The sequence below is a fragment of the Xiphophorus maculatus genome, chromosome 16, assembly GCF_002775205.1.
Source record: "Xiphophorus maculatus strain JP 163 A chromosome 16, X_maculatus-5.0-male, whole genome shotgun sequence".
NCBI lineage: Eukaryota > Metazoa > Chordata > Actinopteri > Cyprinodontiformes > Poeciliidae > Xiphophorus > Xiphophorus maculatus.
The window spans coordinates 1,606,060-1,627,027 of NC_036458.1; the positions used below are offsets into that span (position 1 = coordinate 1,606,060).

The window sequence follows — 20,968 nt, forward strand, 5'->3', positions numbered from 1 at the left end:
TCCTATTAATAGTTATTTGATGTAAAGCACTTTAGATGCCTTGCTGCTGAAATGTGCTATACAAATAAAATCTGATTTATAAATAAATAAATCATAAATCATACACTTTGCATATGATTTTCAAAACAAAGTAAAATGTTTTTTTCAAGGCCAACTGACCTGAGAATATTTGAACAAAGTTTATTAAACTCTGTTTAACTTCACTGGTTTAATGTAAGACAAGATTTAACTCTTTCTTGTCACATAAGTTATAAATAAATACAATATTTCTATTTTAAAGTTTGTAAATACTCGGATCATTTTTGATGAGTTGCTCATCAAATCAAATTGCTGAATCAATCAAGAAACTACAACGCCTACAAAACCTTCAGGCGGTAGAGGTCACGTGTTTCCGGTGGTTATTTGCCCCCCAGGAAACTGGGACATCACATCCACATGTAAATCCTATTAATAGTTTAATTATTTCCTAAATTGAATGTTGACATTTCTGGGAATATCTTCATTGTCTTTTTGGTCTTAAATTTGTTTCTTTTGTGTGTTTTAAGTTTAAAGCCGCAGAAAAAAACTAGAGTTTATCTTTAATTATGAGTTGGGAAGTTGAGTCTGAACATTGTGACCATATGTGAAGGTCCGGCTGACGTCACCGCTGACCCACCCCCTGTTAGAGGACACCAGACCATCTGTCCTCCTGGTTATTGTCTCACCGTCTGTCACCTGCAGGCTGCAGAGGAACATGCGGACTGCGGCGCTCCGACCGGCCGCGGCGCTGGTTCTGTTCGGCGCAGCGCTGTGCGCCAGTCGGGCCGAGGTGATCGATGACTTGCTGGGCAGCCTCTCCCGCGGGGTGTCCTTCCTGGAGCGGCAGCATGAGCACATCAACCTGGACGGGGCGGTGGGCTTCGTCATGCTGCAGGGTAGGTCTGCAGGAGCGCAGCTGCTGTTTACTAGATAAACCTGCAGCTTCAGGGGGAAAATATGCATAAAAATGCAATTATGCATGTTTTAACCTTTAGACTATTAAAATCTTAATTCATGAAGCAGAAATTCCCTTCATGTTTTACCAAAGAAAATTGTAAAAACGATCATTGTTTTTGTCTTTTGTGTATTTTCACAAGATTTGATTTTGTTAAAAAATCTTTAGGTTTATTTTAATCACTGCAGCAACAAAATCCCTAAATCTGCACAAGAATCACTTAAAATCAGAATTATAATTAAATATTTAAATGATCTTTTTCGGATTTATTCTTGTAAAGCAGTAAACACAACAAATGAGATAACAACATGTTATTGTATTATTTGGATAATTATTTGAATAATTCTGTAAGTGATTCATTTAATATCTCCAGTTGCAACCATGAAGGTTTTAAGCCGTAAGAAAATACATTTATTTACAAAGTGACTATATAGGGTGCGCTGGACAGGCCAAAAGCACCTCATGGATCAAATTACGAAATTAATTAATCAATAAATAAAAATAAATATCTCCACCTAATGTGGCATATTTTTCATATGTAAATAATATTTGGTCCCTTGCAGATTTCTTCCGTTTTTCTATCTTATTTATTTATTTGTCAGAGTTAAATATTTGAGGTTATTCAATATCATACCAAGATCACCTGAGTAAACCAAATTAATATTATATTATTACAGGAGTGGTCATAAAAACTCTCTGACCATCCCAGAGTTTCCAGTCCAAACATCTCCCTGTGAAACCTGGGATTTATTCTGTTTGTTCCAGCCGAGCTGAAGGAAGCGGTCCGGACCTGGCCGCACACGGACCCGGTCAGCTGGGCTCAGAGGACCGCCGCTGTTGCTCTGCTCAGCCGCCTCGATCAAAGCCTGGACAAGGCTGTCGCCGCCCTGAGGCTCAACGACCCCAAATACTACAGAGGTCAGCAAAACAACGATAAAATAAATGTTACTTTTCTATAATTCTTCCTCTTTTGAGTTCATCAGAGTAAGAATGTTTAATCAGTAATCAATCACTTCCTGTTTCCCTGGGGTGTGAATATGACGTGACACAAACCCGTTTCTATTAGAGAACATTTCATCCAGTCAGTTAGATGTGTGTGATGTTTTTTGGGGAAAGAAAGCAGGAAACTCATAATTCTGTTAACTGATTTTCACCCATGCTAAACAATCACGCCCATATTTTTTCTCATTAGGTTATAAATATAACTACTAGGCTCAGGATCAGGACTCTCTGAACTTTTCTTTGAGGTTCCAGAACCCATTTTTGTCAGGGAGACGTCTCTCCACTGGCTTTCTTTCCTTCAAGGTGTAGAAATGCTAAAAACCGCTATCTTCATTTGGATAGTTACGTTGTTTCTTTAGGCGAGAAAACAGAACAAAAACTCCGACTATCTTCATTTGGATCGTTACGTTGTTTCTTTAGGCGAGAAAACAGAACAAAAACTCCGACTATCTTCATTTGGATCGTTACGTTGTTTCTTTAGGCGAGAAAACAGAACAAAAACTCCGACTATCTTCGTCTTAGATAGTTCACTTTAGTTCAGCAGCAGTCGGAGCCTGTCCCAGCAGATATGAAGAAAAAACCAACAAAAAACAAAACAAAGAAGACAACAAGCCCAATTGAAAGAGTCCTCACCCGATAAATATATTGAGGTTCTTATGGATCCGGTCGGTCAGCAGTCGCAGGGACGAGACCTCGGACTCCCCCCGTTCAATTTGGAGGTGGACTGAAGACAAACTCCTCAGATTGGCCAATGCATCCGACGTCTCGTCGCCCTCGACCTCTCCAACTCGCCGGATCCTGTTTGTGATGCCAAACTGCTGTGGAAATTTTCCTTTAACAAAGAGTGAGGGAAAACTGTTCCAAGAACCAGAGGAAGAATATATTCTTAATCAGTATATATTCGAAGGCTCTACAGCGTTCAAAGTCTCTGCTCACCGATCGCAGTCAGGAGAAAGAGCCTCGATCAGAACGCAGCTTTCAGTTTTATAGGGAGAGTTTCATTCATTCACATAGTTTGATAATCTACTCGGTTACAGAACAGACACCAAGAACAAGTTTTCTTTCACTAGGAGCCATGAGAGATAAAGGAATAATTCAGTGGCTTCATTGTAATGTTAGGGCCAGAGAAACTAAACTCCTTCAGAAGTCTTCTTGATCTCATGCATCACACAAGAATCATAATACTGCTATGCATAGATTCAGCTAATTATCATAGCAACCTTCAAATTTTACCACTACATGTGTAAAAACACTCCTCTGTCCTACTATCTCAAATGCTTGGGTTGCTAGGTAACAGGTTGGGCTTTTGCTGGGGTTGCTAGGTAACAGGCTGAGCTTTTGCTGGGGTTGCTAGGTAACAGGCAGTACCTGCTGATTTATGACGTTTCATTCTGAAGGTTTCTGAAACGGCTCATTTTCTAGACTCCAAAAATTATTGATTTATTCCCAAAACTGTCTGAGTGTTTTTTTAAGTGTTTGGTCTGTTTTTCAGAAGCAGTAGAAACCCAGACTGAGTAGAAAAATAATACATACTCTTTAACAAAACCATCCTTCCCATCTGAACTGACGCTCAGTTGGGAGCGTCAGTTTAAATATCAAAGTTTTAACCAGGTTGATATTTGAAAACAAGCTGATGAAAATGTTTTGCCACCAAGTAAAACAAATTTAAGACATTATTCTGAAAAGAGTCGGCTGTCGCTCACAGACGCTCACATGGTTTCTCTGCAGAGTTTGAGCCGCTGCTGACTTGGACGTTTTGGATGATTCCTCAGGAGTGGCGCTCTACGGACCCCAGCCTGGTTTATCCCTCAACTTTGACCTCTGAGTGTTACGACGAGCAGCTGAGCGATAAGTGCCTGACGCTGCTGCTGGGGACCTGGTACGACCAAAATGCTGTAGATACGTTTGAAGGTTTTATAATCTGGGAGATACATGTTAACTATGTAGTTTGGAGTCAATCTTAATCTGTTTGTGTGTTTGTGGTTGAACAGGAAGATGAACGGGACGCCCTGCATCGTCACCAAGCCCTGCCGGGACACCATGACCCGCTTCGGTTGCCCACATTACTCCCTGTCCCACCAGCTCCTCTACTTTATGATTGGCCGAATGGTAAAAGCATCTACAGTCTTTCACAAAACTATAAATTTAAGTCTAATTGATCTCTGATAAAAGTGTGTACACAGTGAATTCCAGTAGTCCAACCACGGAGCCCTGAGGGACTCCACTTCCATCTGAAACCTACAAACCTTCTTCATTGTTGTAACTGGTTTGTATTTTCATCAGAGAGGTTGCAACAACTTGTTGAAAGGTGACACCCGAGCGTCCCGAGCCAACATGACCGAACAAAACTACCAAGACATTTTCTGCTCCAACATGATGAAGGCTAACCAGGACATCGTCACTAACGGTTTAACCGAACAAACGGTCGACATCTTCATTGAAAACAGTGAGCATCAAGAAACATTTTGTCCAATTATGATTATATTTTCTACTTTATCTACCCTACGCTCCCTCCACACATCCACAATCTGGTGGATCTGTTTAATATTATAGTGCATAGTAATCTAATTTAAAGTTTGCATAAAATACCTTGAATAAATAACAAATTAAAACTTCGCTCCTCTTTTATTTTTTTTGACAGTCCTGATTTGTGGGTTAGCTGGTTTTTCCGACTTCCATAAAACCGACTGGCTGCAGCACATCCTCAGGCTGCAAGACGACGAAGTCGGTTGTTTTGGGAGGGACAGTGAGTATCTGCCGCCACGTCCCAAAAAACAGCTGGTTACATTTTCACAATAAGCAACAAATCAATTAATCATGATAAACATGATAAACTAAAACCAGCTCGATAATTTTCCATTTGCATAATTTATTATTTCTCTTTTTCTATCAATAGTATAATAGGATAGTAAAAGTCTTCAGTTTGGTGCTTTGGTCTCAACAAGCCTTTTTTTTTTAAAGACAGTTTTGTTTGCAGAGACTTCATAATTCATTATATTTTTTGTTGTTTCTGTTGTTTTGTTTATTTATTTGGGATTTTTAAATGTGTTCCAGTGTAAATGTCAAATAAAACTGAAAATGTATTGATCTTTGAGAAAGTGTTCTTATGCCATTACCACTAAATTACTTGAAAATGGTCTCAAAACAACAATATAATCGAGATATCTTCTGGGACAATTTATATTGTGTCATATTTATTGTTATTGTGACAGGGATAGTTACATTTAAGCTTGAAATATTTTTGTCACAAGCGAATGATAGGAACATAATGAATCTTGTTCTGATATCTGTTTAAGGAGATAAATATATATATCCTCTGCTTTGTCTGGTTTAGTTGGTGCAGCTTAAACCGGAACTAATTGTTAAAAATATGGTTTCAGTGTGATTTTAAATCAGAAATGAAATGCTCAGTATAATCTGCATAGACTGATTACAGTAACAGTTACTTTGTAACCAAGTTTAAAGACGAAATATCACTTAAAACAAATGTGATATCTTGTGTTGCTTTTATAATAGTTTCTGAATGATTAAAGTAAGAATCATTCAGAACTGCCTTTCTGTAAATAAGCTTTTTTTATTACTGTATGCACTTTGTTTAGTGGTTTCATTTTACCCACCATCATCTGTCAGCATGTTAAAAATCTGAGAGCGGTTTCCATGTTTGTTTCCCCAGAAAGCTTCATCTCGCAGATTATTGGAGATGAGCTGCTGGAGCAGCTGCAGCCTCACCGGAGAGTAAAACGGAGGGAGAAAATACTTCCTGGTCAGTTTGTTTGCTTCCCTGATAAAAACCCAGTGCACAGAATCAAATAGCAGCAAATTATCAGCATTTACACCCAAATATTCTTCACTCCAGTCATTTTACAACTTCTAGTTTAACTTCAATCATTTATTTCAGAGATTGTGGTCATGGAAATTTGGAAATAAGATTTAAAAAAGTTCACGCTAACATGTTGTTAAGGTCGACACAAGCCGCATGTTTAGCATGTAGCAGCTAATGCTAATGTCAGCGTCCAGAGTTCACATTTCTAAAGAAGCTCCATGAATGATCAGGGCTTCCTGAAACTCTGGAAATCTCATTTTTAATTTCTTCTCAATCACTAATATAAAACACAAGTTAAAATAATTTATTAAAATGTTATTTGCATTCTGATTGGCTGCCACTCAATTTCCTCAGGCTACTTTGCTCGTGAAGCTAGCATAGCATGGCCAACTAAAACCAGAAGATATGAGGCAGCATTTTTGCTAAACGAATAATTATGAAAGTATTAATTATTCAGTAGAGAATAAAGGTAACAAAAACATTCTAGAAGCTGTAGAAGTTTATTTACATATTTAGTAGTATTGTAGGTTTGCAAAGAGTCCCTGCCCAGAAGCTAATGCTGTTTGGGGGGATTAGCAAGGCAAAGTTTGTGAACCTCCGACCTAAATAAGATTAAAAACAACAAATATTTTTATGTTTGAGCTCATATTTCTATTTATTCAATAATTTAGCAGCAGAAAAAGCTTTTGAATTGAAAATATTGCCTGTTTGTTTTTATTAAATCAGTCAAAATGTGATTCAAACATACACAGTCAGTGTCCATCACTAATTGAGCTCAGATACATAAAGGCCGGATGTGCTGATGAATTATGCTGCTGTTGTGATGTGGTTTGTGTTTCCAGACGGTTGCTCCAGTCACATGACGGCGGTGGCGGTGGGAGCTCTGGGAGGATACCTGAACTTTCACCTGACAGAGCAGGACATAACAAAGAGGCCGCTGTCCTGAACAGACTGTCCACAACACCTGTTGAATCAACACATTTGTTGATGTTTAAAAAAATGCTGGAAGTTTGTGTTTTAATCCTCTTGGTAAAACTGGATTAAGTTCAGCTAATGTAAAAGCACACACACACACACACACAGACACACACACACACACACATTTCTTCACTGTAAGTATACAAACTATTTGTGTCTGTGACTGATTTAAGTTCATATGACAAATAATCCTGATTGTTACTAAATTTCTGCATGAACTCGTCCCTGATGCCAAGTTTCACCCATTTTATTCATGTCGCTTTAAATTATTGCTAAACAAGTTTTCTGACTCCAGAAAACATTTTCTGTTTTTACAGGCAGAAAATGTTGTTAAATAGCTAAGCAGTAAAAATCTGCAGGAATTTTCTCCAACATGAAACTAACTTCAATTAAAAACCTCCAGGCATCTGCATTTGAAAAGCGTATTTTATTTATTTTATTATCATAAATATCTGTTTATTCTTTATAAATTATATTATTTGTCCGAGTATAAAACTAGAAAACACTTCAGGAAACTGAAGCTGACAGATCGTTGCTGTTTGCAGGAAGTAGAGCTGAAGTTTCATTTGTTCCAGCCGGTGACCTCGTAGAACAGCGCCTTGAGCAGCCGCGCCTCGTACGTCACCGTGTTTTTCCCGATGTGGACGTGGATCTCCTCCAGCGGCTGCTCGATGATGGCCGGCACCCCCTTCCCATAAACTGCAGGGAGACGGGGAGGAAATGAGGAAAATGGGGAGGAGACGAGGAGGAAACGAGGAAAATGGGGAGGAGATGAGGAGGAAACGAGGAAAATGGGGAGGAAACGAGGAAAACGGGGAGGAGACGAGGAGGAAACGAGGAAAATGGGGAGGAGATGAGGAGGAAACGAGGAAAACGGGGAGGAAAAGGGAGGAAACGAGAAGGAAACGGTTACGAATCAGTGCTTCCTGCTTCTGTGGTTCTCAAATGATAATCTCATTTATGAAAAACAGAATCAATCCAAACCAACTTTTTCTTATTGTTTATGAATCTAAATGGTTCTATGGAAGCAAGGCAGCAGCAGACCATCACACTGCCACCACCGTGCATTATTGGAGATATTATAATCTGCTTTTGAAATGTTTTTTTTTTTTTTAAGTTCACTTTTGTCTCATCTGTCTTGGGGATTATTAAGATGTTTTTGGTAAAGTTTAGACGAGTTTCATGTTCTTTTGGGTCAGCAGTGGTTCTGGTCTTGTAACTCTCTCATGGAGGCCATTTTTAACATGACCTTTGACCTTAATTGAGGCAGCGATGCCTGCAGAGTCTAAGGCAGGGGTCTCAAACTCCAGGCCTCGAGGGCTGCAGTCCTGCAGTTTTTAGATGAGCCACAGGTACAAAACACTGGAATGAAACAACTTAATGACCTCCTCCTTGTGTAGATCAGTTTTCCAGAGCCTTAATGACCTAATTATTCTGTTCAGGTGTGCTGCAGCAGAGGCTCATCTAAAGGTTGCAGGACTGCGGCCCTCGAGGACTGGAGTTTGAGACCTCTGGTCTAAGGGTTAATTCCCACCAGTCCTGTTTAGTTCGTTTTAAACCAACTCCAGTCCGTTTGTCCAGCAATCCGGTTCATTTGGGGAATGCTAACCAAACAAAAAAGTAAACTCTGCCAGAGTGTATCTCTCGGTGTGTATCTGTTGTGTAACCGCGGCTCACCCTCGCAGTGCTCCAGGAACTGAATGCACTCGTTAACCACGGCGTCCCGCAGCATGACCATGTGTTTGGACATGTTCTCCAGCAGAGAGAGGAAACAACGCTTGGCGTAGAACCATGTGTCTGTCCCGAGCTAAACACACACACACACACACACACACACACACACACACACACACACACACACACAGAAATTAACTAATTGTTTCAAACATTTTGTAATTAAACTCTTTAAAAATAAGCATCTGTTTGAAGTGAAGCCAGTTTTCCTGTTTGACTTCACATTCCTGAGTTGATTGTGTTTCCAGCTGCAGCTTAGCGGACTCAGCTGCAAACAGAATCTGGACCGGATCAAAGATCCCAACCAGAACCGCCGAGTCCTGCAGAGCCGCTCACTTGAGCTGGAAAACAACCGGACCTGCAGAAGTTTTTATTGTATTAAGAGGCAGAGCAGGAATCTGATCAACATCTAAACACACAGTTACATTGACTTTAATGTTTTATCTTACTTGAAAATATTTTAGAAGTTGACAGATTTTTAATAATAATTTTAAGCAAATAGTCATTTTTGATTTGAGGTTTTTGTCGCATATTTATGTAGCCTGGTTGGAAGAAAATATCTGTTACCGTTGGAAACAGCGGATAAAGTGTGTTTCTATTCACATATCCACTTTGCACATGATCAGTGAAGCACATATTTGAGTTTCTGCACATTAATCTAATTTGTCCTGATTTTGTTTCCTTTGAACTTCAAAACTGAGCTGCAAACGTCGATGACGAGGAGAAACTAGCCAACTGTGTAAATGTTGGAGAATCCACAGCCCAGCACTGCTTCAGTCGCGCTCTGGATGTTCTTCTTTGATGTAGGTTTAATGTCGTAATCTTGGCGCTACCGCCCCCTGCAGTGCAGTTGGCTGAGTTCATCAGGAAACGACAGATTAAAATGATGAACCTTCTTGTTGTAAGGCTCCAGGCTCTTTATGACTCGAGAGACGCCGAAGTCGTAGTTCCCTTTGGCGCAGTACAACGTCCTGAAAAACGGTTCAGAAGACGAGTTTAAAAGCCTCATTCAGCAGAAATGACCAGCAGTTTTACGCTGGGTATTCACTAATCTTTTAAATTATCTTTAATAACTCAGAATATTCCTGCTACGTCATAAAGTCCCGCCACACTGACCCGATGACCAAGTTGACGATGCAGAGGTGGAAAACCTTTTTGTCTGGATCATCGTAGGAGATCTGCTCCTCCTCCTTCTCAATCTTCCTCATCAGCTCTTCAGCCTGGAAAACAACGATAAAATGGAAAAAGTGAGCCGATCAATGCATTAGCAAAAAAAAAAAAACTTTAATGTCATGGCTTCTCACCATGCTGGTTATTTTACTACGCCATTGATTAATGATTATTAGTTATTATTGACGTTCAGCTGTCAGCAATTCACTGTGATTGGCTGCTTGTATAAACGTGTTTTTATCTGGAGAAACAAGCAGACAGAGCAGAGCGCTGTCCTTTTCACAGAGAACATCTCTCCTTCCTGTCCATCTGTCATCCTGATGACCTTTAACCTCACAAAAAAATATAAATATGAAGGAGTAGATCGTCACCTCTTCGTTCTGGCTGGTCATGATGTAGGAGACACACAGGTTGGCCAGAACCACAGCGCTCACGTTCAGGATCTACAGCACACACACACACACACACACACGCACACACACGATTCATCAGCAGCAGCTTGTTTGGAACCAACAAAATGCAGGAAAACTGTTAAAGGACTCAGGTAGCTAATTTAGTTTGGAGCTAAATATTTACTTATTTATTAAATATTTAGTAAGAACTTATTTCACCCACTAAACTTTTAGTGGATGAAATAAATATCTGGCTCCAAGCTAAATATTTTGTTTGCTAACTAAATAATTAGTTTAAAATGGTACATTTATAAATTAATAAATAACAAAGTGAAAATGTGACTTTTGAAAAGTCTCACTCCTTTCCTGTTATTGGAGGATAAATAACCCAAATTAATTATTGCTGTTAATTTTTGATTGTGAACTTTACAAGTGGCGCCGCAAACCTTCTGGACCTGCATGCCTGAACACGACTGGAAGATAAACGGCTAAAAAAACAGATGAAAAATCTGAATTTGTGTCTAATTAGTTTCTCCTGATGCGGCGGATCTGAAACGACCCAAGAAGAAACACAGCAAGCAAAGACTCAGAGGAGGAAACACTGCAGAGGAGTGGTTTGGATTTTACCGAAGGTTTGCATTTGCAGGGACACTCCTGAATGCTGCAGTGCTCCACCTGGACAGAAAGGCAGGCCGTCATCGCCCCCCAGCGCTACAGCCCCCCGCCTACCCGCCGTTGCCATGGTAACTCACGGAGTCGTAGTGCTTCTTGACGATGGGCTCGTAGAAGCTGATGGCCTCCTTGTACTTGTTCTGCATGAAGAGGACGTGAGCCACGTTCAGCTTCCAGGTGTCGTCGTCGTTGCAGAACTCCACCGACTTTCGGAAAATCTTCTCCACCATCTGGAAGTTCTCGCGGTTCCAGTAGATCTTCGCCTGCGCCATCAGAACCACGACATACCTGAGAGAACAACCAAAATAATTCACAACATTTCACTGAAAACAGCAGAAAACAAATTTACTGGTTTTCATCAGTTAAACATGAGCTGCTGTGTTGATGTTAGACATAGAAATGTGTGATTATAGTTATTACACTGCAAAAACAAAATATTACCAGTTAATTTTGGTCCAGTTTCTAGTGTAAATATCTTAGTGCACTTGAAATAAGACTAAACTAACTTATAAGTAGATTTTCAGCAAGATATCCGAGCTTGTTTTAATAAAGAGTTCTTTGATATTGATGAAAAAGTTAGTTGCTCTATTGACAGATTATTTCATTTATAAAATGGAAAAATGTCTCGATCTAAGTGAAATAATCTGCTAATGGGAATTTCAATCTGGAGAGACTCACACGGAGAAGAAAATAGCAGTTAAAAAGATTTAATGGTACAATTTCTTTGGCGCTCGGACCCGGCAGAAGACCGTGAGCCGAGGATCGCCGTGAGCAGGCGGTCTGCTCGGCGAGCTCGGGATAGTCTTCCCCCCCGGGACCGAAACTGGTGGTGGAGCGGAGCTTGGAGAGGAAGAACACAAGGGATCCTGGAGGACGACCCTCATGGTGGAGGTGGAGAAGGGGAGGAGGTGGGTTGAAGCACGGCTGACGAGCAGGAAGACCCCAGGGTAGCTTGGACTTTTGAAGGTGTCTTTGGACGACAATTGGCTGGGGCGGCGTGAAGCTCCGGTCCGGATTGGCTGCGGTCGGGCGTAGTGATTAGATGATCTGGTGAAGCTGGTCGAGTCTCCCAGTTTGAATTTTCGCCAAGGCTCCATATCAAAGAATTACCAACTTAAAACAAGCTCCTATATCGTCCAGAAAAGTTAGTTGTATCTCAGTTTTGTCTTATTTCAAACAAACAAAGATATTTGCACTAAAGCTGGTAATATTTTGTGTTTCTGCAGTGTATCTGGTGGTGTATTGTAGCAGTGAGAGTACTCACTTCTCCTGCATCAGGTCGTAGTCCTGCAGCATTTTGCTCTGGGCCTCGTCGTCTCGAGTGTGTCTGGTGTCCTGAACCTGAGCAAGGACCAAATTCAGACTGAGTTAAACTCTTTTCTAATTTTATTTTGTTGCTTCTTTACCCTTTCTTACACCAGTTATTAAGATAAAAACAAAAATAATCTCTTTTTAATATCTGATTAGACATTATTGGATCACAGAAGTTCTCCATCCAATCAGACTGAGTTTGAGATGTTTTACAAAGACTAAAGAGTCTCAGTCTGGATATGTGCAGGAAACCCATCAAAGATCTACAGATGCTTCTACAATAAAAGCTGCTTCAACATTAGTCAGCCCCTCCGGGTTTTTTTAATCCGTAATTGCGGAAATTAACGCAAAATCAACAGAAATCCACATTTTTCCACGCAAATGCATAATTGTGAAAGTTTTTTTGAAAATCTTCCACAAAAATGTTCAAACCACCAGGTTTAAGTGATGCTTGGTGCCTCACTTAAGGATTTCTGACTTCTACTCTGCTACCTCAGGTTTCTGATAGTCTGTAATTGTATGACTTTATTCTCATAAAATTATAACTATTCTGGTATTATTACAACCTTTTTCTCATATTTTAACAACTTTATTCTGTTATGACTTTAATCTTGTATTATTACAACTGTTTTATTGTAATATTCTGACTTTATTCTGGTATAATTTCTCATATATTAATTTTATTCTCATGATGTGAATTTTCATCGGACAACTTCATTCTGATATTATGACTTTAATCTTTTATTATAACAGCTTTATTCTGGTATTATTATGACATATTCGCATAGCATTATGAGGTTATTCTCATAATTTCATGATTTTTTTCTTATCTTGTCTCTTACAATCTGTTGTAGGATTTAGAAATAATCAGAGGAAAAATCAACAACCTGCTTTGCCAGTTTGCGAAGTTGCTCTGTTAGTTTGCTGTTCATCTCTTCAAACTTTCTAAAGGCCTGAAAGAGAATCAGAAGGAAAGATACAGCTGAACACCAAACCTTAACGTTAAGATGCTTTCAGGGTTTTTATTCTCTGAAATAATGCAGTAAATGGTCTTGCCGTACCTCCTCTGGTGCCGTCTGGCAGGTCAGTAACGCGTCCAGGAACTCGTACATGTACTGGAAGCGTAAAGCGAGTCGGTCAGAGTTGGGTGGAAAACATGAGACTCCTGCAGAAACATGGGAAACTCACCGGAGAGAGGAACTTGTAGGTGAGGTGAGCGTTTTCTGCCAGGACGTCGGCCGCCAGGTCGAAGTACTGCGAAGGAAATCCAGCAGAGGCGTTAATCCTGATTAATGAAACGACAACGTCTCCCTGCTGACAATTCACAACATGAACACAAAGAATCGGGCTGCAGAGAAAACCCGACACTCACAGGACATGAACAGATTCACTCAGCTATGAACAGATTCACTCAGCTATGAACAGATTCACTCAGCTATGAACAGATTCACTGAGCTATGAACAGATTCACTGAGCTATGAACAGATTCACTCAGCTATGAACAGATTAATTCAGCTATGAACAGATTCACTGAGCTATGAACAGATTCACTCAGCTATGAACAGATTCATTCAGCTATGAACAGATTCACTGAGCTATGAACAGATTCACTCAGCTATGAACAGATTCACTCAGCTATGAACAGATTCACTGAGCTATGAACAGATTCACTCAGCTATGAACAGATTCATTCAGCTATGAACAGATTCACTCAGCTATGAACAGAATCACTCAGCTATGAACAGATTCACTGAGCTATGAATAGATTTTTAAATAAACCATTTATTGCCTAAAATGAAATAATATTTCTTTACTGAACAATTGATCATTTGTAGGAAAGGATGAATCTGCAGGTAAAAAAACATTTCTAATTTCATCAAGCTCAGCTTTTTCTACTGGACTGAACATCAACAGAATGTAGGGCTGTAAATCTATGCAGCCATATAAATTTTGCTTTACAGGAGATTTAAAAATATGCATATACTTTTATTTTTTCTTTTACAGAACAAGGTAAAAATGCCACTTGAGGAGTTCTGAGTAGGACAGATTTACAGATAAAGGTGTTTTTTTTTATCATCTTAAAAGCAGTTTTAGTTTAATTACTGAAATAAATTCACGTGCCTCTTCCAGGCTGACAGAGCTGACCGTAGCAAGGCAGACGTTTTGTTCCTGGTTGTTTCTGTACCTCGTGTTTGCAGTAGAGCAGCAGCAGGTTTCCGAACGTGACCCGGGGGAAAGACGGCTGCTGCAGCAGAAACGCCATCTTCTCAAATCCCTCTGAAGGCTTCAGCTCCATGTTCACCAGGGCCTGGTTGTGCAGCGTCACGGGGTCCAGCTCCTGCAGAATAACAGAAAATAAACATGCATGTGTCACAAGTCACTTTTATTTCGCTTATTCATAAAGTTTTTGTTGCTTTAATTCACAGAAATCAGACAAACTGGGGGAAGACGTGCACTACTCCAAAATCCTATTTTGTTTTATGAAATGTTTGTTTTCTATTGAGAAATAGAATGTTGGAGTTTAATTTCAATAATTTCTATTGAGTTTACTAATACAAAGACAAAACAAAGAACACAGAATGTGAAATAAAGTATTCCAATAAATGCATTGGTACCAAAACCAATAAAAACATTATGATGAATTAAAAACTTTTAATGACATGCATTTGTGTTTACAGCTTTTTTATTTGCATTATTGGAAATATTGGATAAATATAGTTAAATTTTACTATCCAAAAATGTAAAAAATGGTAAAAATGATGAAAATGTACATTTGTGGGTATAAAATTTTCTAAATATAATAATTTTGATTAATTACTTTCTTTTTGAATTTGTATTCTTTCCATGAAAACTATATTTTCATATCTTAGTGAAGATTTGGTATCAACATTACAGATTATAAACTTATTCCAGACAATTCCAGAATAAAATGGTAAAATAAAATTTACCATTAAGATCTTTTGATATATTTCACCATGTGCTGATTAGCAGAATAAATTCTGAGTAACAGTTTAGATATCATTCATTTCGCTGATGTTATTATAATGTAATTTATTTAATTTCCCTTTGGGATCAATAAAGTATTTTTGAGTTGAATTTTAATTAAGACATTTTTCCTGTCGCTATCCAACACGACCACCAGGGGGCAGCATTGGCCAGTCATTTCTCATAATTAGCATCTGGTGAAGCGAAGGAGAGTAAATTTATCTCAACAACAGCCTGGTATGAAGATATAATGATCATTCCTGCCATGTTCTGATGCCGAGCTGCTGAGAAAAGAGTCCAGGCAGCTTCAGATTAAACCTGAACCCAGTGACCTGAGGAGGAGACGGTGATGAAGGGCGATGAAGGTTACCTCCTCTGACCTCGGCGGCATGTCAGTCAGCGCCTCCTGAGCTGCTTTCCCTGCAGGAACCAACAAGCAAAGAACCCAAAAATTTTACTCAAGTAAGAGTGACAAGTAGTCATTCAAGAAATTACTCAAGACAGAGTAAAAAAGTATTTGGTAAAAAGTCGACTCAAGAACTGAGTAACCGATCAAATGTCAATCATTTAATGTTTAATACTACACTACCAGACGGACCAAAATATAAAGTTAAGTGTAAATTTTGGTAATTCAAAAATCAAAATGACAATAATTCTTATAAATAACAAAAAATAACAAAATCAGACCAAATAAAATAGTTTTTCAAAACAAATGTATAAACCTTTAACAAAAACTGCAGGTGTGTGTCTGTCTGATGAATCTTTTTGTTAAAACATGTTTATTTTTCCTTCAGTGGGTAGAAAATCCAGAAATTTTACTCAAGTAAGAGTAGAGATACTTCATAATAAAATTACTCAAGTAAACATAAAAAGTACAGTGTAGTAAAAATACTCCTAAAAGTAATTTATTTCTAAAAAGTGACTCAAGTAAGTGGAACTAGTTACTACCCAACTCTGCCAACAAGAAAGAGAACGTCAGAGCGTCGGACTCTAGAAAACTTCTGCCCCACATTTTCACAGCAAAGATGAACCGAACCCTGAAACTTGTTCTCAGTTTGACCTTTGCTACTATTCCTGAAACGGAAATAAAGACATGAGACGGAAAGAGAAGCAAAGTCCTGCAGCCGTTTGATGTGGGATTCATGTCTCCTCTGATCACCGTTCTCCAAGCTTTGCTCTGATAATGTGTCAGAGAGGATTCTAGTTCAGGATAAAAACAGGATTTAGGAGTTTTGTTTCCCCAGATAAATTCTGTCTTTGTTTTGTTTTTTCGTCTTTCTCTCTCTGGAAGAGACATTAAAGACGAACACGCAGCTGCATGAGCAGAACTCTGGAAAATACTCTCTGTTGGTGATTCTTTCAATAATCAGTAATGATTAATTTGATTAATAGTTTCAGCCCTGTGGATAACAGCTCTGTCCAGTATCCCGGCATAAACCCAAACTGTTTTGGGTGAAAATTCTTATAAGGAAAATGAGAAAGCTGCTCCACTTCTGACTTTTTAATGACTTCAGATATACAGTATATCCTTCTTTCAGCCAGCTGACCAATAGTGTGTAGCAACTAGTGGGGGAGGAGCAGCGTTATACTCCAGACAATCAAAAAAAGGCTCAGGTGGTTCAGGTATTCCTCTGTTAAAAGCTCTTTAAACCTGTTCAGTCCTTCCTGGTGTTTATGAACCAGAGGTTCTTCTCACCGTTCTTCATCTGATATTCAATGGCTGCTTTGAGGTTGAAGGCTTCGATCAGAGCCGACTGATGCAGGACCAGAGTGTTTCCCACGCTGTGAACGTCGAAGCCTTCCGTTTTCACCCCGACGTCCAGCTCTGCCGCACAAACAAATCACAAACGAGTCAACGAGCTGAAGAGGTTTACAGAGAAAAGCAGAAAGTAATTCCACCTGGATGTTCTCTCATTCCTCGGTCTATGATCTCTGTGATGTATTTGACGGCCTGCGGATAGTTCTTCATGCTGTAGTAGGTCAGGGCGATGTTGTAGGACAACGCTGGCACAAAAAACACATGAACAAAGAAAAACAGGAGATTTATGGTCATTATGAACGGACTTCTGCAGACAGAGGTCCATTTTTTGTGTGGTCGTTCAAACTACTACTTAAACGCAAACGCACTCAGACTTCTGTGTGAACGCTTTACGACCCCAAAGCGACCTGGATGTGCAGAAGAAGAACGCTGACATCACTCAGCAGTGCTCTGTTTAGAGCAGTAAAAATGGCCGCCACCGTCTATGGATCAATTTAAAGTGACAGAAGCCGATTTTAACGTCACAAAATCATAACAAGACGAAGGAAACTGATAAAAATAAAGCCCAGCTAACAGCATCGACCTTCAGTGGAGCATCGACTTCTATGGAGAAATCTGATTGGATGTGGAGTCAGAGCTCAGAGTGGTGCGTTCACTGGCTGCTTTCATTAGTTCATTACTATCATTTTCATCCACTGTTTATGTTCAGATTTACCATCTGGATTCTCCTGATGCAGAAATATGACGCATGTCTCCCATCAGTGACGTGAAAGTCGGGTAAAGTGCAACATGATAAGACGCTTTGAAAACGATCAGATTCAATTTAGTTCCACATTTTTAAGTGGAACAGATTGGATTTTTTTGTGGCTGAAAAAGTTGGATTTGGGTCGCATTCGCTGTATTAACCTAACAAAGTTTTTTTGGAGACCAATCAGATCCTGTGAATGACAAAAGTGACAACAAAAAGTAAAGAAAACTACAGAGATTAACAGGTTTCCTGCTTCCTGTGTGTTTGGCTGATCACCTGGGACGTATCCCAACATCTGCATGGCTGTCATGAACTTCTTGCTGGCCTCCTCATACTTGCCGTCCTGATAGAGCAAGCAGCCCATGTTGTAGACGTAGTCCGGGTCGTCCTGCGGCAGCTGCTGCAGGAGCAACTATCAGCACAAAGAGACAGAGAGAGAGTCAGCAGAGAGAAAATCACTGAACAAAATGGCTGCTGATGGGAACGAGCTTCACCTTGGCACCAGAATAATCCTCCTCACAAAATTTGATACATGCCTGGAGCTTCACCATCTGGGATAGAAACAGCAGGAATCAGAAACAGAAACAAATATAATGAAAAAACAGATAAAGTATAAATTAAAACATATTTCAATTTATTAGAGCTGTTTTTATGGAGACCTTGGTGTCTGATTGGCTGCTTCTAAGAGCAAGTCAACAACTTATTCCAGATTTGTAATTAATGAGTTTGATGGGTGAAGGTTAGACACTGTAAATTAATCCATGGGTAGGGTTAGGGACATGAAGCACAGGAACATGAAATAATTTATTAAATCACAAAATAATTAGGTCTAGTTTTTTTTAATGAAATCACAACACATTTAATTATTTCTGTATTTATTTCCTGCTTTAAAAAAATGTATTACACATTTAAATCAATATTTTATAAGTTATGTATTTATTGTCTGCAACAAACCGACAGCCTGAGCAGGGTGACCCGCCTCTCGCCCCAAACGATGGATGGATGGATGGATGGATGGATGGATATGTATTTATTGTAACTTGGCAGCCTTAATTTTCCATACTTCACTCATGAAACACAGAATAAATATTACAAAAATATGTCTTTTTCACTGTACTTTTTCCTCAATATTAAGGAATTATTGACTGAACACAAGCTCCTGTTTCTTGCTGTAATGTTACTTGTGAGATAGTTTTGCTTTATTTCAAATTTACTAAGAAACTAGACCAAAATTACTGAGAAAATATTTTTATTTTTGCAATTTTATTGTTAAATTACTGAATAAATAGTCATATAAGCTCAACAACAAAGATATTAATTGTTTTTATTCTGTTATTTAGGTCATTTAACCATTTAGTGCTTTTATAACCTCTGATCATTCATGGAACTTCATTGAAAAGGACAGACATAAAACACTTTCTATATTTTGGCAGGAAAACTTGAACACAATATTCTGGATGCTCTTCTTATCTCTTCTTTTATTACCGTTCTTAAAAATATTCTGTTTTTGTCTAAAGTCTCCCCCGGCAGCTCAGAGCTTTGCCTCGATTAAGCATCAGGATCGGATCAAACATGTGGCACCTTGGTGTGGCTGCTGGGGTTGTCCAGAACAAACGAGGCCTTGGTGGCCTCAGAGTAAGCTCCGGCTTTGTACAGCGACTGGGCGTAGTACAGCTTGTACTCCTCCACCTCCGGGTGCAGCTGGGTGAGCTGCTCGTAGCACTCTGCGGCGCTGCTGAAGTCCTGGATGTGGTAGTAGCAGAACCCCAGCAGGGACAGCGCCGCTCTGGACTGAGACACACAAACACACGGAGATACTTTTAACACAAAAACAACAGAATGTAGGTTAAATAATCCTAAAACCCTGGATTAAGTTTTAGTTATTGGCACTGACTGGCAGATAGAAACTCACAGCTGGGTTATATTTGATCCAAATCAGAATTTCTTACATCACAGTAAAAATGTTAGGAACAAAGTGTTTTATCCTCTAAGTAATATTCCCAGAGAGTGACCCAGTTCCAATCCAGAGATACGTAAAATGCACAATCTGCCAAACTGATGACTGTAATGTTTTGCTTTCTGCCCTCCTAAGAAGAGATTAGCTCCAGTTATTATAAAACTCAGCTGCAGAAACACTGAGCAGCTCCAGTCTGATCGGCATTCAGGTCTGCTGTTGAAGTGAAAACTAAAACTAATTCTGAGGCGTCTTTTACTTTATTTAACCCACACCTTCGGATCCAGCAACCTCTCCAGGGGTGAAACTTTTTCACTTCCAATAAGATAAAACACCGATATTGCAGTTTTGAGCATTGGCCAATACAAACATTAACCCGACATCAGCCCAAATAATTCATAGTTACTATTATGAGTTATTACTTATTTTGTAGTGTGGAATATTAGAAAAAGCTTGATCAAATGATACATAGAGATGATCTATTGGTTATTTTTGGATTAACTAATTAATAATTAGATAGCAAAAGGTTCTTCATAGTAGATTTTATTTTATTTTATAATTTTTTACAGAATTTGAACCATGTGAAGCTAAAACTTAACTGCCACTGGATAGAACAGATTAACAGACAAGAGTTTTTAATTTTAAATGCAATTTATTAAAAAATGATTAGGTTTATTTGATAGTGACAGGCACATGGTAACATAAACAAACTGAATAAAACAGCAGTCCCAACATCTGACGTAGTCAGAATTCTGTTTGTTTGTTGAACATATTGAATGTGATTATAGACTTTAAATTAACAGTATAGTGGCTCAGTTTGCTTTTACATCCCTGGATATTATGTTGGCAGCTTCTTTGGATCCCTCAGCCACTTACCTTGGTGTGTTTCTGAAGTTGGCCGTTAAGTATGTGAATTGCCTCCACATATTGTCCGTCTTTAATCTAAAACAGATAAAATAAGCAGAGATGTAATATCTATCAACACACTTTAACAAGCTATTAAATTAATGAAAGAAAAACATCTTGTATTTGAACATACGGTAGAACATATTTATTTCAAATACGTATGCCGAATTACAGAGATGATAGTTATGATTGAAAAAAGCGTAACTAAGTTGTGTTTCCCTTTTCAGTTACGGACGTACACTAAATTTAGAACAAATCTAAACGGAGTTTGGCCTGGCTTTATCACTACTAATGTAGCCGTTGACCTGAGAAACTAACTTCTATCCAAACAACGAGCTTCTCACCAGTGTGTAGATGGTCGCCGTGTATTCTCCATCTTTAATCGCTGCCATGGCTCCCAGAAAGAAGCTTTTTAGAAACACAAACTGCTCGTTTTTCTCCGTAAACTGTAGCTGTTTATCATAGCATTTATGCTAGCTCCTATAACGGAGACGAGACGGAATGCATAGGAGCTGTTACCTAGCAACGACGTAGACCGGAAAGAGGAGAGTTGGCAGGCGT

The 20,968-nt window shown here is 39.1% G+C and overlaps 2 protein-coding genes across 2 annotated transcripts; one reads left to right on the forward strand and one right to left on the reverse strand.

Annotated features, from left to right (window-relative positions):
• Positions 1-657: 657 nt before the first annotated feature.
• c16h16orf89 (chromosome 16 C16orf89 homolog) lies at positions 658-7,188 on the forward strand. Its single transcript, XM_005803193.2, has 8 exons — positions 658-914; positions 1,739-1,891; positions 3,704-3,854; positions 3,967-4,084; positions 4,259-4,421; positions 4,617-4,721; positions 5,649-5,738; positions 6,641-7,188. Exons 1-8 carry the CDS (start codon positions 734-736, stop codon positions 6,742-6,744), a joined length of 1,065 nt encoding a protein of 354 aa, XP_005803250.1. The 5' UTR covers positions 658-733; the 3' UTR covers positions 6,745-7,188.
• Positions 7,189-7,287: 99 nt separating this feature from the next.
• LOC102225196 (tetratricopeptide repeat protein 30A) lies at positions 7,288-20,945 on the reverse strand. The gene is made up of 19 exons (XM_023348361.1): positions 20,752-20,945; positions 20,378-20,443; positions 19,129-19,338; positions 18,042-18,098; positions 17,824-17,959; positions 16,940-17,044; positions 16,737-16,865; positions 15,411-15,460; positions 14,241-14,393; positions 13,244-13,309; positions 13,117-13,170; positions 12,943-13,008; positions 12,009-12,085; positions 10,825-11,032; positions 10,052-10,123; positions 9,627-9,730; positions 9,403-9,481; positions 8,454-8,583; positions 7,288-7,475 (listed from the first exon to the last, which is right to left on the reverse strand). The coding sequence occupies exons 1-19, from the start codon at positions 20,797-20,799 to the stop codon at positions 7,339-7,341; spliced, it is 1,947 nt and encodes a 648-aa protein (XP_023204129.1). The 5' UTR covers positions 20,800-20,945; the 3' UTR covers positions 7,288-7,338.
• Between the last annotated feature and the right edge of the window lie 23 nt (positions 20,946-20,968).